Source organism: Plasmodium knowlesi, assembly GCF_000006355.2.
Source record: "Plasmodium knowlesi strain H genome assembly, chromosome: 4".
In the NCBI taxonomy this organism is placed as follows: Eukaryota; Apicomplexa; class Aconoidasida; order Haemosporida; family Plasmodiidae; genus Plasmodium; species Plasmodium knowlesi.
In genome coordinates, this window is record NC_011905.2 from 569,191 (window position 1) to 592,473 (window position 23,283).

At 41.6% G+C, this 23,283-nt stretch overlaps 5 protein-coding genes across 5 annotated transcripts; all 5 read left to right on the forward strand.

The window, feature by feature from the left end:
• Positions 1-1,144: 1,144 nt before the first annotated feature.
• PKNH_0413100 (cysteine protease, putative) lies at positions 1,145-4,734 on the forward strand (the record flags this gene model as incomplete). The annotated part of the gene is made up of 6 exons (XM_002257919.1): positions 1,145-1,178; positions 1,387-2,049; positions 2,227-2,367; positions 2,511-3,982; positions 4,034-4,364; positions 4,523-4,734. The coding sequence occupies 6 exons, from the start codon at positions 1,145-1,147 to the stop codon at positions 4,732-4,734; spliced, it is 2,853 nt and encodes a 950-aa protein (XP_002257955.1).
• Positions 4,735-7,147: 2,413 nt separating this feature from the next.
• Positions 7,148-10,980, forward strand: PKNH_0413200 (cysteine protease, putative; the record flags this gene model as incomplete). The annotated part of the gene is made up of 4 exons (XM_039113862.1): positions 7,148-7,181; positions 7,387-8,148; positions 8,268-8,414; positions 8,576-10,980. 4 exons carry the CDS (start codon positions 7,148-7,150, stop codon positions 10,978-10,980), a joined length of 3,348 nt encoding a protein of 1,115 aa, XP_038969474.1.
• Positions 10,981-12,742: 1,762 nt separating this feature from the next.
• On the forward strand, positions 12,743-14,132 carry PKNH_0413300 (cysteine protease, putative; the record flags this gene model as incomplete). The annotated part of the gene is made up of 2 exons (XM_002257921.1): positions 12,743-13,250; positions 13,369-14,132. The coding sequence occupies 2 exons, from the start codon at positions 12,743-12,745 to the stop codon at positions 14,130-14,132; spliced, it is 1,272 nt and encodes a 423-aa protein (XP_002257957.1).
• A 1,997-nt stretch (positions 14,133-16,129) lies between these two features.
• Positions 16,130-20,013, forward strand: PKNH_0413400 (cysteine protease, putative; the record flags this gene model as incomplete). Its single annotated transcript, XM_039113863.1, has 4 exons — positions 16,130-16,163; positions 16,341-17,030; positions 17,294-17,437; positions 17,642-20,013. The coding sequence occupies 4 exons, from the start codon at positions 16,130-16,132 to the stop codon at positions 20,011-20,013; spliced, it is 3,240 nt and encodes a 1,079-aa protein (XP_038969475.1).
• A 1,082-nt stretch (positions 20,014-21,095) lies between these two features.
• PKNH_0413500 (cysteine protease, putative) lies at positions 21,096-23,266 on the forward strand (the record flags this gene model as incomplete). Its single annotated transcript, XM_039113864.1, has 4 exons — positions 21,096-21,129; positions 21,354-21,953; positions 22,169-22,309; positions 22,461-23,266. 4 exons carry the CDS (start codon positions 21,096-21,098, stop codon positions 23,264-23,266), a joined length of 1,581 nt encoding a protein of 526 aa, XP_038969476.1.
• Between the last annotated feature and the right edge of the window lie 17 nt (positions 23,267-23,283).

Below are 23,283 nucleotides of genomic sequence, written 5' to 3' on the forward strand. Positions count from 1 at the left end.
CCTTTGTCCAGTCTTATGAAGTCGTTCATTTCTTGCAATTTTAAAAGAAGCGTTTGGGCACCCCCGCGAGTTAGACTATTTTGTATTACCTCCTCCCTTTCCATTTCGTCTTGCTGAAAGATGATCAGCGTAGGTAGACGGTCTGAATCAGATCGTTGCATGAAGGCTCCCCCATTACACACCTTTCCCCATGTCCCAGCATATATCCCCTTTTTTTTTTTTTTTTTTTTTTTCTTCCTCCTGTACCCATCTTTGTAATCCCTTTATTGGATAAATCCGAACATTGCAAGGAGAGTAATTCTTTCGCGATAGTGGTGGAAACTTTCACTCCCTTTTTTTTTTTTTTTTTTTTTTATCGTGCAGAACACTCGTGTTGGTTGCCCCTCAAATGGTAATCACTGCACAGGAGTCGCGCCTTTTAGAAGGAAAAAAAAAAAAAAAGTACACATATGTACATAATGTCGCACTTATAGACGTACGCGTGCCTCTGCTGAGGGGAGGAGTTGGTCAAGAGTGTGTGTGGGGGGGAAAGGCTAATTATTTAAACCGAATCAATCGTAGAACACATTTCGTGACATGCACACGCAGAGTAGACAGTAAAAAGAAGTTGCCGCGCCTTTGCCTACCTGTCCTATATGCGGATGGAACCATGGCAACCACACCGACCACACACTGTAGAATCCCGTGAAAAGTGCCCCCAGTGAAGGTCGCGTTAAAAATTACAACGTAGAATTTGTGTCGTAATGCACTTTAAATTTAATCAGAAGTTTCTTTTTTTTTTTTTTTTTTTTTTTTTTTTTCGCTGTTCCACGGTGGAAGCACAGCGCGGTGCAGCGTCGTGTTGTTGCGCCCTGTTGGAGTGTCCACCCACTCTGTCGTGTTGTCATGTTCGGTGCACTTCTACATTTAGTTGATCAATTCGCACGGCCCATGGGAGGAAAGACACGATATTCAACCTTTTCCTTTGCCAAAAAAGCGAAAAAAAAAAAAAAAAAAAAAAAAAAGTTTCCACAGAGCGGAGGATTCCCCCAATGGTGAAATATAACCAAACAAGTTGGAAAAATAATTCACTGCCAAAATATAATGCATCTTATGGTCTCTGAGAGGAAGGGCCAAGGAAATTTAGTTCATTCGATGAGACGCCATGAATCCCAGGATCTCTTTCACCTGGGCGATATGTAAGGAGATGGAGAAAAAAAGGGAGGATCGAGATAAATAACGCCGTCTATTTGACGCCTTGATCCCTTATCGGGTGGACGAATCTTCGTAAAAAAGAAAAAAAAAAAAACTTAGCAATAGAAAATAAACCACGTAAAAGGAAAACATTTTATCCATATAATGTATTCACACTTTACATACAACCCATTCGTGACGAATTCTACGCAGGTGCCCTATTCGGAACGTACGTCGCCGCTCAATTAGCATCGGGAGGACTGTGGAATGGTTCATCATTCCCCACCAGTGCGTACAGTAACCATACGGACGAAAATAAGTTATCAATAGACCAGGAGAATGGTAGGGGGGATGCTTCTCCTGAATATTATTCTGGCATAGAGGTAGATGGTACAATAGCACACACCCCACTAAATGTGCCTCCACCAAATGCAGACAATCCTGCAGGGCAAGGTCAGTCACCTCAACAGGTTGATCAGGCGACTAGCAATACCACAGGCATTGCTGATGCCCCCGCGAGCAAGCGGATCGAGATCGAAGTTAGGTCGGCTTTGCTCAAAGACCACGATGGAGTAAAAATTACAGGGACGTGCAACGCCAATTTCCAAGTCTTCCTTGTTCCACATATATCAATAAGTGTCGAGGCCGAGAGTAACACAATTCAGATAAGTCGGATGATAGAAAATGTAACGACTACCAAGGAATGGGACAAAGGGGACGGGAACTCTTCGCAGCCATTACAATTTGAAGAAAATATTGATTCCCTTCTCAACCAATGCACAGAGGGAAGGACGTTTAAATTTATAGTGATCATTAAGGGGAAGGAGCTCATCCTGAAGTGGAAGGTCTACGAAGAAATACCTTCGGCAACGGAAAGTAAAAAAAAAAAAAAATAAAAAATAAAAAATAATAAAAAAGAAAAGAAAAGAAATTCACCGAAGTGCCTAACTCGATGTTGCTTCACCGAATGCGTTCCTCTTCCGCGGAATCAGCGCAAGGGATGCTGCACCTGGGAGTTCTTACGCACGTAACTCTTTCCATCCACCCCCGCAGACAACAAGGTGGACGTGAGGAAATATGCACTGAAGAACCTGGGCCTTCCAATTACGGCTATACAAGTGCACAGCGGGAAGGAGGACAGCAACCTCTTCTTGTTAAAAAGCAAAGCGTACTTCTTGCGAAAGAACATTCCAAGTTAGCATCGTAGTACAGGAGAAATGTCCCCACACTGATGGGTGAATCCAATGCACATGTTGGGGGGGGGATGGGTGCCCATCTGACAGACTGATCTATACACTCTCATTTATACATGCGTATCTGCTCATCCTCATTTGCAGGAACGTGCGAGCGGATCGTTACGAGCTGTTACCTCAGCGGAAACGTAGACATTCATAAATGTTTTCAGTTCACTTTGCTCATGGAGAATCACGACATGACGAATGAATGCTCCAAGTATGTGTCTTCCGAAGTCACCGATAAATTTAAGGGCATAAAAATAGAAGCTCAGGATAATGTTGATCCGGAGGAAATCCAACTCAGGAAAACCATCGACCGTATCTTGAATTGGATTTATAGAATCGATGAGGATGGAAAGAAGGTGTTAATAATGCAGGATGAGTTAGATCTCTCCATGAAAGAGGACCTAATAACTTACTGCCAAATAATGAAAAAGGTTGATAAAAGTGGTACTCTAGAAGAACATCAGATAGGTAGCGAAATGGATGTGTTAACGAACTTGAAGGGCCTACTGAAAAATCATTCGCACGAAGAGCTACCTACATTGGAGGGTAAGTTAAAAATCCCCGCCATCTGTATGAAAGATGCAAGTAAGTGGGTAGTGAATAAACGCGGACTGGTGTTGCCTCCCTTTGAATACAAGCATTTACAAAGAAGAGTTATTACCTCTGTGGATTCACAGGAGGAAAATAAATTAGCAGACAAGGAAGACGTTATCAAAGACATGCACATGCCTGGCTACCGCGCTGTTATTGATCTTTCGCAAAAGGGCGGGGTGAACCATTCAGATCACTCAGGGGAAATGTTTTGCAATGAAGATTACTGCAACAGGTGGAAGGATAGAAATAGTTGTTTCGCACGCATAGAGACAGAAGAACAAGGCAATTGCAACCTTTCTTGGCTATTCGCTTCGAAATTACATTTAGAAACTATAAAATGTATGAAGGGGTATGATCATGTAGCTACTTCTGCGCTGTATGTGGCTAACTGTTCCAGTCGGGGAAATAAGAGTAAATGCATTTCTGGATCGAATCCGTATGAATTCCTCACCATCGTTGAAGAAAATGGGTTTTTACCACCGGCGTTGTTGTTGCCCTATTCCTATGGGAAGGTCGGAAATACTTGCCCCAAGCAGGAGGATCACTGGCAGAATCTGTGGTCCAATGTGAAACTGTTGGAACCCTCATATGAGCCCAATTCGATAAGCACAAAAGGGTACACATCCTACGAAAGCGACGACTTCAGGGGGAATATCGAGAGGTTTGTCAATCTGGTAAAGCGCGAGGTGAAGAACAGAGGATCCATTATGGCTTACGTCAAGGCGATGGGTGTCTTGGGTTACGATTTCAATGGGAAGGAGGTGCAGAGCCTATGCGGTGATAGAAGACCAGACCACGCGGTGAATATAATTGGTTATGGAAATTACATCAATGTGAATGGTGAGAAGAGTTCCTACTGGTTGATTAGAAATAGTTGGGGATACTACTGGGGTGATGAAGGCAACTTCAGGGTTGATGTATACGCTCCTCCTGGATGTCAACATAATTTCATTCACACTGCGGCCGCGTTCAATGTGGACGTGCCAGTGGTGAAGAGCACTTCGCAGAGGGAACCCCCCTTATAGAACTACTACCTGAAAAGCTCCCCTGATTCCTTTGGAAGCATTTACTATAACAACATCGGTCCTAAGGACGATTCCGCACTGAAGAATCGAACAGGCGCGAATCAAAATTTGGCTGTACAGGGGAAAGGTAAACATAGCGAGCTCTACAAGGACAGCGACCCTTCAGTAACTACTAACCCAGTTAGAGAACCGAAAGGATCGCAAGAAGATGCACCAGAAATGGGGTACACAGGAAAAAGCATCTTTGAGAATGCCGAAATAGAGGAAATTAAAGGAGAGTTCATATCGAAATCGCCATTAACGTCTTTTGGGGAGATAGCATTGAGGGGAGGTCAAGTGGAGGCAAATCCTGCGCCCTCTTTAACCGTTGCAGCGTCTGTCCCCACAGAGAGGGATGTACTGCTTGTGTAAGGTGACAGTGACGAGGAGAGAACAGAATCTGCAACGACGGAAGTGTTGCACATTTTAAAACACATTAAAAATGGGAAGGTAAAATTGGGAAAAAACTACATATGGCAATGGGTAGTAACATTACTGGGTATCATAGCTCCTCCAGATCTTTAGCGCATAATCCAGGGAAACGAACGGAGTGCATACAGTTCTGTCATAACGAATGGAACAATTGCAAAGATGATATTTCTCCTGGTTATTGTCTAGCGAAAAGGAGGAAGACGGGTGATTGCTTCTTCTGCTACGTGTAAAACATTGTAATATGGGCCACCGAGGGAGGATAGACAAAGTTCTTCTTTACATTGTCATGAGGAAGGGAACAAGATCATATGCGTTGTGTTAACGCCTCCGTCACCTTGACATAACAATGGGGAAGGGTGCCAACTATTTATCTTCCGTTGTAAGCGCGTAGGAATTTCTTTCCACTCATTTTTGTGCAGCTTACAGAGTGCGTCGTACCGTTACAATTGTTCTTTTTTTTTTTTTTTTTTTTTAATTTTTTTGATTTTTTAATTTTTTTTTTTTTTTAGCTGTTTATCCTTTTTTATTAAATCCGCCCAAAATATAACTGCAGGACAAGAGCAGTTTAATTTTACTCTATCGCTCTTATCTTAAGTAACATGGGGTTTCGGACCCATGGATGGAAGTGCTGTATGGCATAAGGGTTTGGATGTTAATAATGGGAGCAGTCATAGCTAGCCATATTAACTGGTTGGGCGTGTAGTTCCCCAATTTGCTGGACACATGCATAGGAGTTAGGGGGAGAGTGCTGCTTTGGGAGACTGAACTCCCCAAGGGATTAGCACAGAATTAAGGAGGGCGTGGATATCATATCCACTTAAACGTACACATATAAATGTATCTGTGTGAATGTGTCCCCCTGATATGTCTGCACATGCCTATTGGCTCCATGTTCGTGGTACTTATCCTCCTTAAGGGAGGCACAAGTGCTTTGCCCCGAAGAAGGGAATAAACGCACTTATAGGATGGTAGCTGTTAAGGAGGAATCCAAACCATGGAACTTATATTTGAAGGGCTTCCACAACTTTCACCGCAACTTTTGTTTTATCTGTCTGCATAGGAAGGATACTCCTAGGTGGTAAAATAAATGTACACAGCCCCATGTGGGAGGGTTTTTTCTCTTACAACTCAGTGTCGCTGTAGCTGAGCAGGGAAGGTGTCCAAGTAGCAGACGGAAAAATTGGATGCCTCTGGAACAGGAGTGAAATTATCACCATTGTTGGGTAGTAGTCGAATCGGAAGTAGGGAAAGAAGCTACTGTGAGGCGGACCGGTGAAAGCTCAATAATGAGGGTAAGTACCGTGAAATGGAAAGCAATCCGGTAAATATCACCACATGTGTTCCTCCTTCCAGATATACCCACCATACTAGGGCGAAAAGGAACTTGGTGACATAAAGCATTGGAAGTGCTATGGGCTTGACCTGACGCTTGCTGAAGGTCGTACCTTACAAAATTTTCTTTCAGCAGCCCCGGAGAAAAACCCACAGTGAGTTTACCCCTTTTTAAACGAGGAATGCGTAGAATACACAGATGATCCACCTCCTGGAAAATATGTCTCCAAGGGGGGGACGACAAAGAGGAATGATTACAACTTCTGGTACGTACAAGGGAGGTACACATTAAGTTGCAGGGGTTAAGAATACACTGCTTTCGTATCCCTAATCATCCCAAGTGAAAATAAGGTTAGAACATTTTAACTTTTAAAGGATGCTAAAGTGATTTTCTTCCGCGTGCTGCATTCATCCGTTCTGATTCAGTTGCATGTTTCCTGAGACCAGAGAAAGTGTGAGTTGGTCAGGAGCGAGTAGCCGTTCGCTTGGTTTCATTTCCAGAAGTTTTTTGCAACATTTTATAATTTCTTTTTTTTTTTTTTTTTTTTTTTTTTTCTTTAAATCTGCCCCGCTTCCATATCCTCCCAGGGGAATAGAACAACTTATCTGAGCTCTCGCAATTTTATTCTTCAAGGGCACTCCTCCCTTGGTGCAAATGAGAAGGTATACCAAGTAAAAAAAAGAAAAAAGAAAAACAATAATAGAAGGAACAATAAAAGTGGTAATAGTAATATGGATAATGATAGGAGTACCTTGGTGTGAAGCGGAATACGCGGGAGGAGAAGGAGCTCTGCGTGACTTACTAACTTTTCTTTTGGTGTGCATTCGTTTCCCCCTGTAGCGTTTCGTTTCACGCACACACATACACACACACCTGGTTGATTTAATTACAGGCGGGAAGGGGCTCCGAGAGGAGACTCCAGAGCTAAACAGTTTTCTGCTCAAATTACTGCACCAAGAACTAAAGTTCCTCCCATATCCTATTCCTAGCCGGGAACCTGTCATCATCGTCCTGTTCATATCATCATTATTGGATGAGCATCACTTCACTCTTTTTTTTCCCTTCTTCTGTTTTCTTTCGCTTTATTTTGCATTATTTTGTATTATTTTTCCTTTTCCTCTGGCGAAGTGCCAAAATATGTTGCCACATTAATGCTTCACGAACAGAACAAACTTGTTCGTTAAAAGTAAACCTTGACTAACCCTGCCTTAAACTTACATCCTTTCATTGGGAGCTCGGATTCATCGAAATTTATCTGCGCTAAGCATAATTTCTCTGCTTTTTCTTTACCATCACCCGTATGGGCCAAGATGAAGTTACGCATCTGTGCCCTTCTGCTAATAGGTAACAATGAGAGAAACTTACGTGGGGAAAGTATTATGCTTTACTAGTTGTACAGATGATGAGTCATTCTGCTAATTTGTTTCATCACAAGGGGGAGCCTCTTTGTTCTTCCATTCACGGTGGTGTTGTACAAGAGGGAGATAAATGCCTCCTGAGCGGGGACAACACATACGTACACAATGTTGCGAAAACTGCCTCTTTGCAGGTCTTGCGTTTGCAAGTGGGGGTGCGCGATGCGCCCCAGGGGAGAGTGACAGTTCATCCGAAAGTCATTCAGCAGGTCAATCGGGAGGTAGTTCAGCAGGTCCATCCCAAGGTGATTCAACAAGTTCATCCCAAAATGCTGCAGCAAGTCCATCCCAAGGTGGTCCAGCAAGTCCACCCACAGATAATCCGGAAAGTTCAGTCGGAGATAATCCAGCAAGTTTATCCCAAGGTACGGGCAATGGAGAAGTAAGTTCTGCAGATTCTACCAGTGGTACACCAGGTGCAGAAGGAGACAACGCTGCGACAGTACAATCACCAGAAGTAACTAATACAGAAGTGTCACCACAACCTGAAGCGAATAGTCCGGATACACCTCCTGTGTCTCAACCATCAAGTGTTCCGACTTCTTCCAGTGGAGATTCTCCAGTACCTGCCACTTCCTCCGCGAGTTTCACAAATCCCATTCAGGTGAAAGCGTCGTTATTAAAAAACTACAAGGGAGTGAAAGTAACAGGTCCATGCGGTTCCTACTTCCAAGTGTACCTCGTGCCCTACCTCTACATGAATGTAAACTCATCGAACAGTGAAATTGAGATGGAGCCCTTGTTCATGAAGGTCGACAACAAGATCAAATTTGAGAAGGAGAAGCATCTCCTCCACAACATCTGTGCTAACAATAAAACATTTAAGCTTGTCTTGTACGTGTATGAGGGAGTACTAACCATTAAATGGAAGGTCTATCCTGCTGAGGGGGGAGAAGGTAAGGAAGCAAAAAGAAGACACAGGAAAATAATTGGCACTGAGGAGATTGCTCTCCATAATCATACATCATACATATGTCTATTCTAATCGTCATGCAACTCATTCTTCCTTTTGCAGGTTCAGATAAAAAGGTGGACATTAGGAAATATAAAATGAAGGATATCGGTCAACCTATTACCTCCATACAAGTGATGATGGTTACTGAGAGGGATGGAACCATCTACGTGGAGAGCAAAAATTTTTCCATCATGAATGATATTCCCGGTAGGTTCACATGACGGTGGGGTGTTTCTCCAAACGGGATGATCATTATATGAAGTACACGCTCTGATGTTCAATGTTGTAAAGTTAACATTGTTTCTCTTCGACATGAATATCCATTTATTTCATTTTTTTTTTTTTTTTTTCTTTTTTTTTTCTTGCAGAAAAATGTGATGCCATTGCGAACCAATGTTTTATGAGTGGTGTGTTGGATATCCAGAAGTGCTACCACTGCACGCTGTTGTTACAGGAGAAGGAAAAGGCGGAGGAGTGCTTCAAGTTTGTGTCAACGGAGGTTAAAAATAGATTTGAGGAAATACAAACAAAGGGAGAAGACGAAAAGAACCCCAACGAAGCAGAATTGGAGGAAACCATTGATAACATATTCACCAAAATTTATGGAGGAGAAGAAAATCTTCATAAGGAGGTTAATCAACTAGCCATCTTGGATTACTCTTTGAAGTATGAACTTCTCAAGTACTGTTTGTTAATGAAAGAGGTGGATGCTAGTGGAACACTGGATAATCAGGAACTTCCTAACCCCGAGGATGTATTCGCCCACATAACGACCTTGCTCCAAAACAATAACGAACTTAATGTCTTTTCATTAAAGAACAAGATGAAAAATCCAGCCCTATGTTTGAAGGAAGTTGATCAATGGATTGGAAGCAAGACCGGCCTCACACTTCCCGCCCTCGAGCATAGCACTGTGCAAAATAATGAAGAAACCTTCGACGAAAGCGAAGATGACATTTCCGGTTCGACCACAACGGAAGGTGCAGATTTGTATCCCTTACACTTCTCAGACAAGTTGTTCTGTAATTATGATTACTGTGATAGAACCAAGGATACTAGTAGTTGCTTATCTAAAATGGAGGTGCACGATCAAGGAAATTGTGCTACTTCATGGCTATTCGCTTCGAAATTACATTTAGAAACTATAAAATGTATGAAGGGATACAAACACATTCCAAGTTCTGCTTTGTATGTAGCTAATTGTTCCAATAAAGAAACACACAACAAGGACAAATGCCATACACCATCCAACCCACTAGAATTCTTGCACACCTTAGAAGAGACCAAATTTTTACCAGCCGAGTCGGACCTTCCATATTGTTATAAAAAAGTGGGAAATGATATCTGTCCGGAACCAAAGAGTCACTGGCAAAACTTATGGACAAATATTAAACTTGTAGACGCGCAATATCAACCTAATTCGATCAGCACGAAGGGGTACACCGAATACCAGAGTAAATATTTCAAGGGCAATATGGATGCATTTATCAAGTTAGTAAAATCAGAAATAATGAATAAAGGATCTGTTATCGCTTATGTAAAAGCGACAGGTGCACTAAGTTTTGATCTGAACGGAAAGAAGGTGCAGAATTTGTGTGGAGAGGAAGGAACTCCAGATCTTGCAGTCAATATAATTGGTTATGGAAATTACATAAATGAAGAAGGAATAAAGAAATCTTATTGGTTATTGCAGAACAGCTGGGGATACTACTGGGGTAATGAAGGAACATTCAAAGTGGACATGCATGGACCAGATGATTGCGAACACAACTTTATCCACACCGCCGCTGTTTTCAATTTGGATATCCCTGTGGTAATTCCCGCACCGAATGGCGACCCAGAAATAAATAGCTACTACTTGAAGAACTCTCCTGATTTTTATAAGAATCTGTATTATAATGCATTGGATGGGGAATGTGGTAGCACGCCTTGTCATAGCGTTGAGGGTCAGGACACAACTGTGGAGCAAACCACTGGGCAGGAAGCTAGTCGGGAGGACACTGAGGAGAAAGCTACTGAGCAGGTAGGAGCGTCAGGAGCAGGAGTAGCAACAGTAGCAACAACGGGAACGGGAGCAGCACCAGGAACAGGAGCAAAAGCAGGAGCAGAGGCAGGAGCAGGAGCAGAAACAGAAGCAACAAAGGCAACAGAACTACAAGAACCAAAACTGCAGCAGGAACAGGAACAACAAACACAATCACCACAACAACCACCACAGCAAGGTTTAACAAATGAAAATGCACAACAAGCAGACGGAGAGGTAGTACAGGGAGCACCCGGACAAGCTGTAGCAACGCATCCGGTACCATCTGGAGAAGGAAATGGAACTGGCGGAGAGACTGTCCCTGGAAATACGAATTCAGTCCAGAGTACACCACAAAATAGCGGTTCGAGTGCAGAAATTGGACAGACCAATGCTAGCACTAATGGAGCTGAGCCCCCTGTTTCAGACCCTGTGGAAACCCCTTCCCCCGTGGAGTTATCAAAATTAACCGGAACAACGGGCATAAACGTTGATGGCGTCACGAGAGTACTCCATTTTTTGAAAAATGTGAAAAATGGAAAAGTGACTAGCAGTTTTGTGACGTACGATAATGAAAGTGCCATCGGCGATAAGTCATGTTCCAGAGTCCAGTCTTCAGATCTAGATAAGCTGGATGACTGTGTTAAATTTTGTGAGGAAAACTGGGATGCTTGCAAGGGAAGTGTATCACCTGGTTACTGTCTAACGAAGAAGAGAGGAAACAACGAATGCTTCTTCTGCTTTGTGTAGAAGGTATCTGGGGATCCTTGTTATATTGAGCACACAAACCTATGTCTATGTTATGTCAATTAATGCGAATAGTTTTCTCCTTTTAATTACAAAAAAAAAAAAAAAAAAAAATGTACCTGCGCTTATGGGCGTGTAATTTTCGCCTTTCCTTTGAAAATCTCCTAGCATGTCTCTCGCTCCAACCATCCCTCGGATAATTTTTAATGAGGATTTTTTTGTGAACTTTTTAGGCAGTTTTTTTTTTTTTGACATCTTTTTCTTTTTCAATTTTTCTATGCACTGCTAAACCAGCTATTGGATTACTTCACAAAATGGGAATGACATTAAGGTGATTTTCACCCGAACGGGGGAGGGCAAACCACGCTTGGTGCTCATCTTGACTGCATCGTAGCTTCCACTGTGTGTGTGTGTGTGTGTACACTCACAACTTAGGCGAGCATGCCCTTAGCCTTCATTCAATCTGAAAATGCGCATGTATTCATTCATTGTGAAGTTGCAGGGAATTCCAGAAAGGAACGAATTAGTATGTTTTCAATTTACGTAGTGGCAAATTGCACCTAACCTGCTGCATCTGCAAGGTTTATTCTCCAACATCCTCCTGATTACTATTGCTTAGCTTTTTTTTTTTTTTTTATTATTTACACTTATATTTATATATATAACTGAGTGTTACATAGTTCATATCTTTTGAAGAACACGTGGCATTTGCGACGCATTACTTCACAATGATCCGTGTATTTAATAATTCAACAGAACTGGGCGTATGATTGTGCTCCTTTTTCTGTTGTCTTGCTTTTGCTCAAATCTGAGTGCATCCTTTCAACTGGGTACAGAATTGTGTGTGGGGATAAATGAACACTCCTGAGTTTTTAAATATATATATATATTTTTTTTTTTTAACGGAAAAGGGTGAAAATAAAATTAAGGAATAAGAAAAATGTTTCGGTCGGTGGATCCGTCCAGTTTGTGTTAAAATCTGTATAGGTGTCTACACAGAGAGAAGGTTATTTCGACCAAAGTGAAAAGATAATTTTTTTTTTTCTTTCAGCACTCCCTTAATGGGGGAAAGGAGCCCTGTATCCAAAGGAGCAAAAGGAACGAGCATTGTTTTAGCTCTTTCCTTCTGATTGACAAATGTAACCTCCTTGAATGTTACAAAAAAAGCAAAATTAACAAATGCAAGTGGAAAAATTTTCCACCCCATTCTGCCAGGGGAACGTCAAATATACATGCACACATTGCGGTGTCCCTACTTTTTTTTTTTTTTTTTAATGCAACCCCGATGTTAAGGTGAAATGTTCTCCAAGTGGAACTGTAACAAATTTCCTTTTTAAAATTACAAAACTTCATGAAGCAGGTGTGGTCAATTTTTGTAACGTCTATCAAAGGGGAAAGGGTCTGAAGTTTTTTTTTTTTTTTTTTTTTTTTTTTTTCTGTAAAATATAATGGATTGTGCACCATTGTCACCATGAAATGGTGGTAAATTAAGAGGGAAGGAAAAAAAAATAATACAAAAAGAAGAAGATCGCTCTACAGAGCAGCATCGAGAATAAACTATTCCACAGGACAAGATGAAGTCACTAGTGGCGCTACTCTTAATTCCGAGTAAGAAAATATTTACCACCTGCAGGAATAAAGGAGCATCCAAAATGAGCACCTAAGAAATGGCAGAGTTACAGCACGGAAGTGGGGTTCCCATCATAGGTACCTCCAAGAAATATCGGATTATTTTTTAATCCTATAAATATCATCCAGGTCCTACATGTTCCTCCTTTTCTTTACGAAATCATTTAACGCAGGTTCTCTGTTAACGCATAACTCGGGAGGCTCTGTAAATGCAGAGTCAATTCATGGAGGCGTAATATGGAGGAAGACATCAGACAGATATCTACTTACACAGGGAGTTTCTGAGCAGAACAGAAGAATGACTGAATATGAGAAACTGGATAATAGTGTATGCAAATGTCCAGCGGCGAATGATCCTACTTCCACTATTCATGGGACATCTTCTAAACCTGGAGAACCATGCGAAGGGTTAGGTCAAGCAGACAACTCCAAAGTGAAAGCACATTTATTGAAAAAATCAATCGGGTTGAAGATTAACAGAATGTCTGGATCAGAAATGGAATTCCTTTTCATCCCCCATTCTTATATCTACGTTACAGCGCAAGACTCCAGAGCACGAGCCTTTAATATTCTAACCTATATGGAGGATAACGCCTTACCCTTTACCAGGAAGGTGTATGTACCCGTGGAAACCCTCACAACAAGTAATGGGGCTCCGCGAACAAACCCCATCTGAATGAGTGCACTATTGTGTTTATCTATTCATCAATATGTATGTGAACCTTTGTGTATTTTCACCCCCTCCCCTCATCGTCTTTACAGCAGAGAGCAGCGCAACTGAGACGAAATGGTACAGGCGGGCCTTAGCCGAAAACAATGATGGCCCGTGGGACGATGAACATGATTTCTTTTCGAAGGGAATGGATTCAGAAGAGGAAGAAGCCATTCCCCCAATAGGAATGGATAATGTTGATCCGGAGGAAGTCCAACTCAGGAAAACTATCGACCGTATCTTGAATTGGATTTATAGAATCGATGAGGATGGAAAGAAGGTGCTAATAATGCAGGAAGAGTTAGATCTATCCATGAAAGAGGACCTAATAAATTATTGCCAAATAATGAAAAAGGTTGATAAAAGTGGTACTCTAGAAGAACATCAGATAGGTAACGAAATGCATGTGTTTGGTAACCTCATCAAACTGTTGCAAAAACATGGGGACGAAACAGTTTTTACTCTGCGAAGGAAACTGCGGAACCCAGCGATGTGCATGCAGAATGTTAAGGAGTGGGTGCTAAAGAGGAGGGGGTTGGTCTTGCCCGACTCGTCTAGCAATGACCCAAGTGAACATGACAAAATTTTGGATGTAACCTCCAAATCGTCCACGTCTGTAAGGAGTAACTCCAGGGATGCGAGCGCCCTTAGGTACAGTGGGGAGGAAGAAGGAATGGTTGATTTGGAGAAATTAAAAATGAAATGCTATCACATTTTCAGCCTTAATGGTGGGGTTAACACAGATGGCGATCATCCCCAAAAGTCGGATGGTAAAGATCTGTGCTCTCCTAAGGATAAGGAAGAGGTAGAATAAGGAAAATGTTGTGGTCTTTCCTAAATTTTAACAAAGCCAGGTCCGCTTATAAAACTGTTAGAAGCATGAGGGGAGAAATCCATTTGTGAGGTCAATATTTGTTCACAGCTAGCTTTTTCTGGGGGAATTAATACAGGAGGAACCTTCACATACCTTCCAACTGTCTATGAAATCATCCATGCTGTGGAAGGTAACCATATATTACCTCTGCAATATAATCTCACAACCAGTTGCATACCAAATCTAATTTAAAATTAGCTACCTTGTATGGAACACAACTTCATCCCGCAGTCCTAGTTCTTTCAACTTGTCGAAGGGTAAGCGACGCATTTAGGAAGGAGGTGAGAAGTAGGCACCTGGTGAAATGCCAAGTGGTGAATAACCAATTTAGGGAGAAGATGGTTTTCTCCATAGACCGGGAGGAGGAACAACTGAAAATGCATTTGGTAATATAAAAGAGAGGGGACACCCGAATAGGTAATATAACAATAGGACAAAACAACTGCGGAGAGGAAGTCCACATGGAAGTGAATATGCAGAGGGTAGAAAGGCGTCCCTGTAACGTTGCCTCCATTATGGTGAACCTACTCATGTACCAATGAGTTTAACAATAGGGAATCATTTAACTAACGCTGAGGGGGGAAACCTATTCTTCTTCTGGGGGGGAGTAGTCTTTAGGATTAACTGCTTGATCCAGTAGAGGAAACGACTCCAAGGAATGATAAGAAAATTCCAACTGGAAAATTGCATCGTTTAGGGGAAAAGGTGGATTAGCAATCAACAGATAGTCAATCTGGGCAATCAGAGCAAAGAATAGAATTTAACTCATTTGAATAGATCAAAATGTTTCATCGTCTAAGACCATCCAACAGAAGAGAACGTAAAAGGAAGAGACGCTTAAAATGAAGCAAAATTAAATTGAATGATCGTGCGAGGGATCCCATATTTGGAGTTTCCTAATCTAGCATGTGTTAGTCGGGGGAGTGCTCTTTTCTCTGTCAAGTAAAAACCCTTGATAATACATACCAATTTGTGTCTGTCCTTTTTTTTTTTTTTTTTTTTTTTTTTTTGGAGGGAAGAGGGGGGGAAACATTTACAGATGATATTTTATATCATCTTGTATTTTTTCACACAAATGATTTTTTCTTTCTTCTTCCAAAGCATTTTAACAACTCACTCTGATGAGAGTGCTTCCATCCATGTGAATCATATATCTCCTTTCAACTGAAGGGGGAATTGCGTCCCGATATTTATGCTCGATCGCTTTTGCTTATCAGTGTTTGGTTTTTCCATTCCGTTAAATTGGCGCAATTTAAATGAAAAAAAAAAAAAAAGAAATATATTTTTTCTTAAAACATTGTCCGCTAGCGTAGGCAAAGTTACGAGGTGCTTTAAGATTAGATCGAATTGGGACGTGTGCTCACGAGAGGGCGGGGAATAAGTAAGGCTCAGAATAGCACAGAATTTTTGTGCTCCTAAGCTATACACACTGCATGCATGTGTATGCACACGCACGAGCCGGTTAATTCAGCTACTTACAACCCCATCCACACACATGTCCCTCTTATCATCACACGGTCGGGGGGGGAGATCAATTTCATGCGTACACATTTGAGCTCAAATTGAGAGTGCGATTCTGAATGGAGCGTTACAAAAAGTAACTCGAGATCTTCACCATACGACTACTGCACATATGAGGACGGAAATTCGGTGCACATTTTACGTAGTTTTGTATCAAACGGGAGAAAGAGATTAAACGTTTTAAAAAAAAAAAATAATAAAATAAAAAATAATAATAATAATAATAGTAAATAGATAAAAACAAAAATTAATAAAAATAAAAACAGCAAAAAAAGAACAGAACAAAATAGTAATTTGTTCTTATTCTAAACAAATGTGTAAAACATTTAACCGAATGCAGGTAGCCATTTTTACCTAAAGGCAGAATACCTTGCGAAAGAAAAGTCTTAATGCAGATTTAACTGAACCGAAGCAAGATGAAGTCTAGTTTTCTTTTGTTGCTCGCTTTATGTAACAAAAATAGAAAAAAATAAAAAAGAGAAGGGATGGAGATATTTAATGGGGAAAATCTCCTCATAAGGGGTCACCCCATTTAGGGAATTAAGAATGTTGCACTTCTTTACGCGAGAAGTGGCTCCCCCATTGCATGTGTATTTTTTTTTTTTTTTTTTTGACCCCTTCGCGCAGGCGCCACTTACGGCAACAATCTAGCGATATGTACAACTGAGGGAACGGCGCAATCTGGAGTATCCAGTGATTCGCAACATAGTCTCAGTAGCTCTGAGACGGAAACAGGAAGTCACGGAGCGCCCGGGGCGGAGGCGCAATCTGTATCACCTGAAGGTGGACAAGATGCTGTACATTCCACGAATGAATCGGCTGAATCCGATGCAGAAAGTCCTACGGAGCCAAATCCTCCACAGGAGGATGGGACATCGAATGAAGATGGAAATGGAGGTCATAGCGAGAGCTCCGCCCCATCGGTCCCCGGGGGAAGCGCTTCGCCTAGTTCTGTAGAAAATTCCAATGAACAGGCTGCAGGAACGCAGCTTCAAGTCGCCCCCCAGAAAGCTCAGGTGAAGTCTGCCCTGTTGAAGAACTTCACGGGGGTGAAGGTCACGGGTCCGTGTGACACAGAGGTAGGGCTGTTCCTCATTCCTTACATATACATTTCCGTGAAGGTCGCAGAAGACAACATAGAATTGTCAACCAATTTTCCCAACTCGGAAAATATTATAGTTAAATTTAGTAATGAAGGACAGGAAATGAATAACAAGTGTAGAGGTGACCCTAAAAAGACGTATAAATTTATAGCGTATCTGGATGATAACATATTAACCCTCAAGTGGGTTGTCTATCCTCCGAATGGCGATGGGGGTAAGTTTAGGAGGAAGGGGAAAATGTAGGCGTGTATATGAGGTTTACGCCAAAAAAAAAAAAAATAAATAAAATAAAATAATAGTAGCGAGCAATGTAGCGATGGGAGTAACGGCGACACCATTGGCCGCTAAACGGTTTGGAACTCACCCTTCTTTTCAATAGCGCCCTCCTTTTGCGTAATCAATTTATGAGAGAGTGTTATGAAAGCATATCCAATATATCGATGCATAACACCTCAACAATAGCCTCTCCTCCCACAGAAAAAAAGGTACCCGACGTGAAGAAGTACAAATTGCCCAACCTGGAAAGACCTATAACCTCAATTCAAGTTCATTCGCTGATGCTCCAAGGGGAAAACATTATATATACAAGCAAGGATTATTCAATAAAGAATGACATTCCGGGTTAGTTGTGTAAAAATGGGTTAAACGAATGCGTCCTCACATAGACGTAGTGACCATAGAATATTGAACTATCGTCAAATTGGGTTGCATCTTTCTTCACGTTCAAAAGTCTGATACATAGAATCATTAAGCAATGCACAGACTGATCGAAAGAATTGATTAATTATGTAATATTTCATTTCCTCTACCTTTTCCTTCCTTTAGAAACCTGCGAACAAGTTCTCAGTGCCTGTTTCTTAAGTGGAAACACAGACATAGAAAATTGCTACACCTGCAATTTACTGTTGCATAAAGAAAACACAGACGACAAATGTTTCGATTACGTGTCGGCAGATTTTAAGAAAGAGTTTGAAGATATTAAATTGAAGGGCCAGGACGATGAGGACTCTGGCGAATACAAACTTGCGCAGGCCATCAATGCGATATTGAATGGAGTTTACAAAACAGGTGCAAATGGAAAGAAAGAACTAATTACATCAGAAGAATTAGATGCAAATTTCATGGAGCAGATAGGTAACTACTGCCAAATAATGAAAAAGGTTGATAAAAGTGGTACTCTGGAAGAACATCAAATGGGTACCGAAGTAGATGTCTTCAACAACCTAGTAAAATTTCTACAAAAACACCAGGAGGAGGAATACTCAACCCTGGAATGGAAATTACAGAACCCTGTCCTCTGCCTCAAAAATGTAAATGACTGGGTGATGAATAAGAAGGGATTGCTGTTGCCTCTTTTGCAAAATGATGATAGCCATATCCATTTGGGCGAATACGACAAAGAGGGAGATGAGCAAAAATGCTGTTCCTCAACCTACCAGGAAGGGGATGACGGAATTATAGATTTATCCGTCGTACATAAGAACGCACATGCTTCATCCACTCCTTTCACCAATCATATGTTCTGTAATTATGATTACTGTGATAGAACCAAGGATACTAGTAGTTGCTTATCTAAAATAGAGGTGCAAGATCAAGGAAATTGTGCTACTTCATGGCTATTCGCTTCAAAATTACATTTAGAAACTATAAAATGTATGAAGGGATACAAACACATTCCAAGTTCTGCGTTGTATGTAGCTAATTGTTCCAATAAAGAAACACTCAACAAGGACAAATGCCATACACCATCCAACCCACTAGAATTTTTGCACACCTTAGAAGAGACTAAATTTTTACCATCCGAGTCAGATCTTCCATATTGTTATAAGAAAGTGGGAAATGATATCTGTCCAGAGCCAAAGAGTCACTGGAAAAACTTATGGACAAATATTAAACTTGTAGACGCGCAATATCAACCTAATTCGATCAGCACGAAAGGGTACACCGAATACCAGAGTAAGTATTTCAAGGGCAATATGGATGCATTTATCAAGTTAGTAAAATCAGAAATAATAAATAAAGGATCTGTTATTGCTTATGTAAAAGCGGCGGGAGCACTAAGTTTTGATCTTAACGGAAAGAAGGTGCAGAATTTGTGTGGAGAGGAAGGAACACCAGATCTTGCAGTCAATATAATTGGTTATGGAAATTACATAAATGAAGAAGGAATAAAGAAATCTTATTGGTTATTGCAGAACAGTTGGGGATACTACTGGGGTAATGAAGGAACATTCAAGGTAGATATGCATGGACCGGATGATTGCGAGCACAACTTTATTCACACCGCGGCTGTGTTCAACTTAGATATGCCCGAATTCCAATCGCCCATCAAGGACACAGAATTGCACAGCTACTACTTGAAGAACTCTCCTGATTTTTACAAGAATTTGTATTATAATGCATTGGATGGGGAATGTGGTAACGCGCCTTGTAACACTGTTGAGGGTCAAGACGCACCTGGCGAGAAAGCTACTGACCAGGTAGGAGCGTCAGGAGCAGGAGTAGCAACAGTAACAACAACGGGAACGGGAGCAGCACCAGGAACAGGAGCAGAAGCAAAAGCAGGAGCAGAGGCAGGAGCAGGAGCAGAAACAGAAGCAACAAAGGCAACAGAAGTACTAGAACCAAAAGAGCAGCAAGCTCAGTCACAAGTGACGGTCGTAGAAAATTCAGTTTCAAAGGACCAACCGCAACCACAACCGCAACCACAACCACAACCACAACCACAACTCCAACAAGAGCAGCAACAAGAGCAGCAACAAGAGCAGCAACAGGAGCAACAACAAGAACAGCAGCAACAACAGGAACAGCAGCAACAACAACCACAACCACCACAACCTGCACTGCAAGATTTAACAAATGAACATTCGCCACATATAGGAGAAACTGAAGTGAAGGTTGAACCAGAGGGGGAGAACTCCAATGCAGAATTGCAAAAGGCAAAAATGGTCCAAATTATTCACGTTTTGAAACACATTAAGCAGACGAAAATGGTGACGAGAGTAGTCACGTACCAAGGGAATTACGAATTGGGAGAACACTCCTGTTCACGAACCGAAGCATCATCTGTGGAGAAGCTGGACGAGTGCATAAAGTTCTGTGATGAGCATTATTCCGAGTGCAAATTGTCGATTTCACCAGGGTACTGTTTAACGAAGAAGCGAAATGCGAATGACTGTAATTTCTGTTTCGTGTGAAGAGGTACCCAGTTTCTCGATGCACATACATGTGTTGATGCATCTCATAATACATGAGAATGTGCAAATATAAGTGCGCCCGCTTTTTAAACCACCCGTTGTGTTTCCATAAAGGGTGTGAGTTCCTTTTCTGCCATGAAAACGGCACATTTTCATGAATCTTCTCTTCAATGCCACGTGAGGCATTTTTCATGAAAGTTAAAAAAAAAAGAAAAAATTTTTTTTTTTTATTTCACCTTTTTTTTTTTGCGCAAAAACTTTTTCATTGTCTTTTACTTTGCTTGGAACATAAAGCCATTCTAAATTTAACTTAAGGGGTTGTGCGGAACTATGTGCGGGGGTATGGAACATATTAATTTGTTCCTGTGGCTAGCTCTTACGCCTTGTGCTCATTGCACTTTAAAAGGTATTCCCGGGTATATGCATGTGAAACGTTTCGAAGTATTTCCTTCTCATACTAAAGAGAGGCCTTCATTTTGGAGGTAACCTTTTTTCGGACTACGTGTTCCTGGCGAAACCCGTCTCTTGCTGAAAGCTTGTGCCAATTGAGCGTTGATGGTTTAGTACACGTATGTGTGTTGATATACGAACGAGTGCTCACTATGTGTACTGCTTGTTCGATTCCTAAAGAGGTGGTTAACTGTTCTTTTAGGTGTGTGCTCTCCAACCTGGAAGCAGAAGAAATCGAGCAAGGTAAACGCGCAGTGTGTAGCGCATTATGAGCAATATGACGGAACCGTTTCCCTTAGCACCGTTAACAAGTTAGTATATTTCCTTAATGCACCTTTCGTGAGGTTGCCGCGAAGGATGGAAAAAAAGGAAAAAAAAAAAAAAAAAAAAGAGAAGTATCGCATGAATGAAAGGAAATACAAATGATAATAACCCAGATGACAACCATCCGGCTGAAAAGTCATAATCAAATCCATCACAATCTCATCATCCCCTTTTGCCATCCTTCTTTCCCCCCCCCATACTTTAACCAAAGAAATAAGAAGAAACAAGTGTGCAACAGAAATAGTCAAGTCCGATTTGCAATCCACTCTGTTCTTCCATCCCCCACCTCTTGATAGGACTAGGACAAAATGAAGGCTCGCCTTTCCTTAATACTAATTTTATGTAAGAGGCAAAAATGCAAAAAAAAAAAAAAGTAGCGAAAAGGAAATCGCCAATTGGACAATTTAAGTCACCATGCATTCTTCCATTCTAAAGGCGGCGAGAAGTGCATATAAGCGCTCTCGTCACCTGGACGGTTAATGGTTAGGAGAGTTAAAAGAGTGTCCTCTGTTGAGCGTATGCCTTTTTCGGGTATGTTATAATTCGTGTAAATGGATTTTACGCAGGTGCCGTGTGCAGGGAATGTACAGTGCGATGCACGGATACTGCTATAAATCAAGGACAGGATGCAGTACAACAACCAGAAGAGAGCTTAAGTCAGGATGCATCTGATAACTCTCTACCGGGCCAACCGGTAGCCTCACCAAATGGAGCGGACCAAGCAGAAGTTTCCCAACTCCAAGAAGGTGCTGTGGAAAGTTCTAGCAATTCTGCTGATGCTTCTAACCCTAATGCAAATGCAGATGTGACAGACGTTGAAGGAGAAAAGGCGGCAACTCCCTCCGAAGGCAGCAAAGAGGGGATGCAAGTAAAATCATCACTTCTGAAAGGATACAAGGGAGTGAAAGTGACAGGGCCATGTAGCGCAAGCTTTCTAGTTTTCTTCGCCCCGTATCTGTTTATCGATGTGGACGCGGACAGTAGTAACATTTACCTGGGAACTGACTTGAACGACCTAGAAATCACAGAAAAGATGGGTAAAGGAAAAGACGAAAAAAATAAATGCCAAGAAGGAAAGACATTCAAATTTGTTGCGTTCGTTGTAAATGATCACTTGACTATTAAATGGAAGGTGTACGACTCGGAAGATCAGACACCAACCCCAAGTAAGTGAAAAAGGGTAAAGGGGCCTCGTATGAATGGACGCGGTGAAAATAACAGGAAAAAAACACCTGTTGAATTAAAGAAAATTGGGAGAGAAACATCACTGAGACATGGTGCTTAAAGTTGCTACCCCATCTTTTTAGCTCATCTCCGAAACTCCATTTCTTTACGCGTCCCCTTGCCCAATTAATTTTGTCTTTTTTTTTACCCTTTTCAGATAGCAATGTGGAAATGAAAAAGTACAAAGTCAAAAACCTAAGTGGTGAATTTACCTCTGTGCAAGTACACAGCACGATCCAACAAAACGGCTCCAACGTGTTCGAAAGTAAAAACTATGCCTTAAGTAACGACATGCCTGGTGAGTCACACAAAGAAGAAATAAACAAAGAAAAATAACACCCCAACATACACACTGATCAAACTTAACGTTTCTGTGTAGTTCCCAAGTCATCCCCTTCCAAACGAAGTAATTTTTCTTTTTTTTTTTTTTTTTTTTTTTTTTTTTTTAGAAAAATGTGATGCCATAGCTGCCAACTGCTTCCTCAGTGGAAGCGTGTATATAGAAAAGTGTTACAGATGCACTCTTAAAATGGAGAAAGTGAATTCGTCCGATGTCTGCTACAATTACATTCCCAAAGTGGATACACCTACAAAGGAGGAAGCCCCAATATACGACCACTACTTGAAGAACTCCCCCAATTTGGGAGGCAGCACCTCCAATAAAAACATCGCTGATCAGGAAGGTGCCTCGACAATAAACGCAGCGGGTGGTGTCCACGAATCCGTGCTACAGGGACAGGAAGCTGAGGAGAAGGAAGTGAAGGATGTTGCCGTGAAAGCTGCTCCTGAAGGCAATCCAGTGGTCACGGAAGAAAAAGCAGATGGACAAGTTTCTACAGAAGTTCCTTCTTTACCGGAGGCGAAAGTAACCGAAGTCCAAAGCGCGGGTACAACGGGAGGTGAACAGCCAGTACCAGCAGTACCGGAAGGACAAGCGGGAGCACCGAGCACGACGGGACCAGATAGCACAAGTGGCACTTCACCCCAACCACCCGTGGTAAGCACCCAACTATCACATGTCCTAAAGTACATTAAAAAGAATAAGGTAAAAATGAACCTGATTACTTACAAAAATAATGAAGCTGTCAGCAGTGGACACGACTGCTCGAGATCCTACTCGGTGAATCCAGACAAGTACGAAGAGTGCGTGAAGATATGCGAAGCCAACTGGAGCAAATGTGAAAATGATGCAGTGCCAGGATTCTGTTTATACCAATATGCAAAAGAAAATGAGTGTTTCTTCTGCTATGTATAAAGCTCGAAATGGGTAAA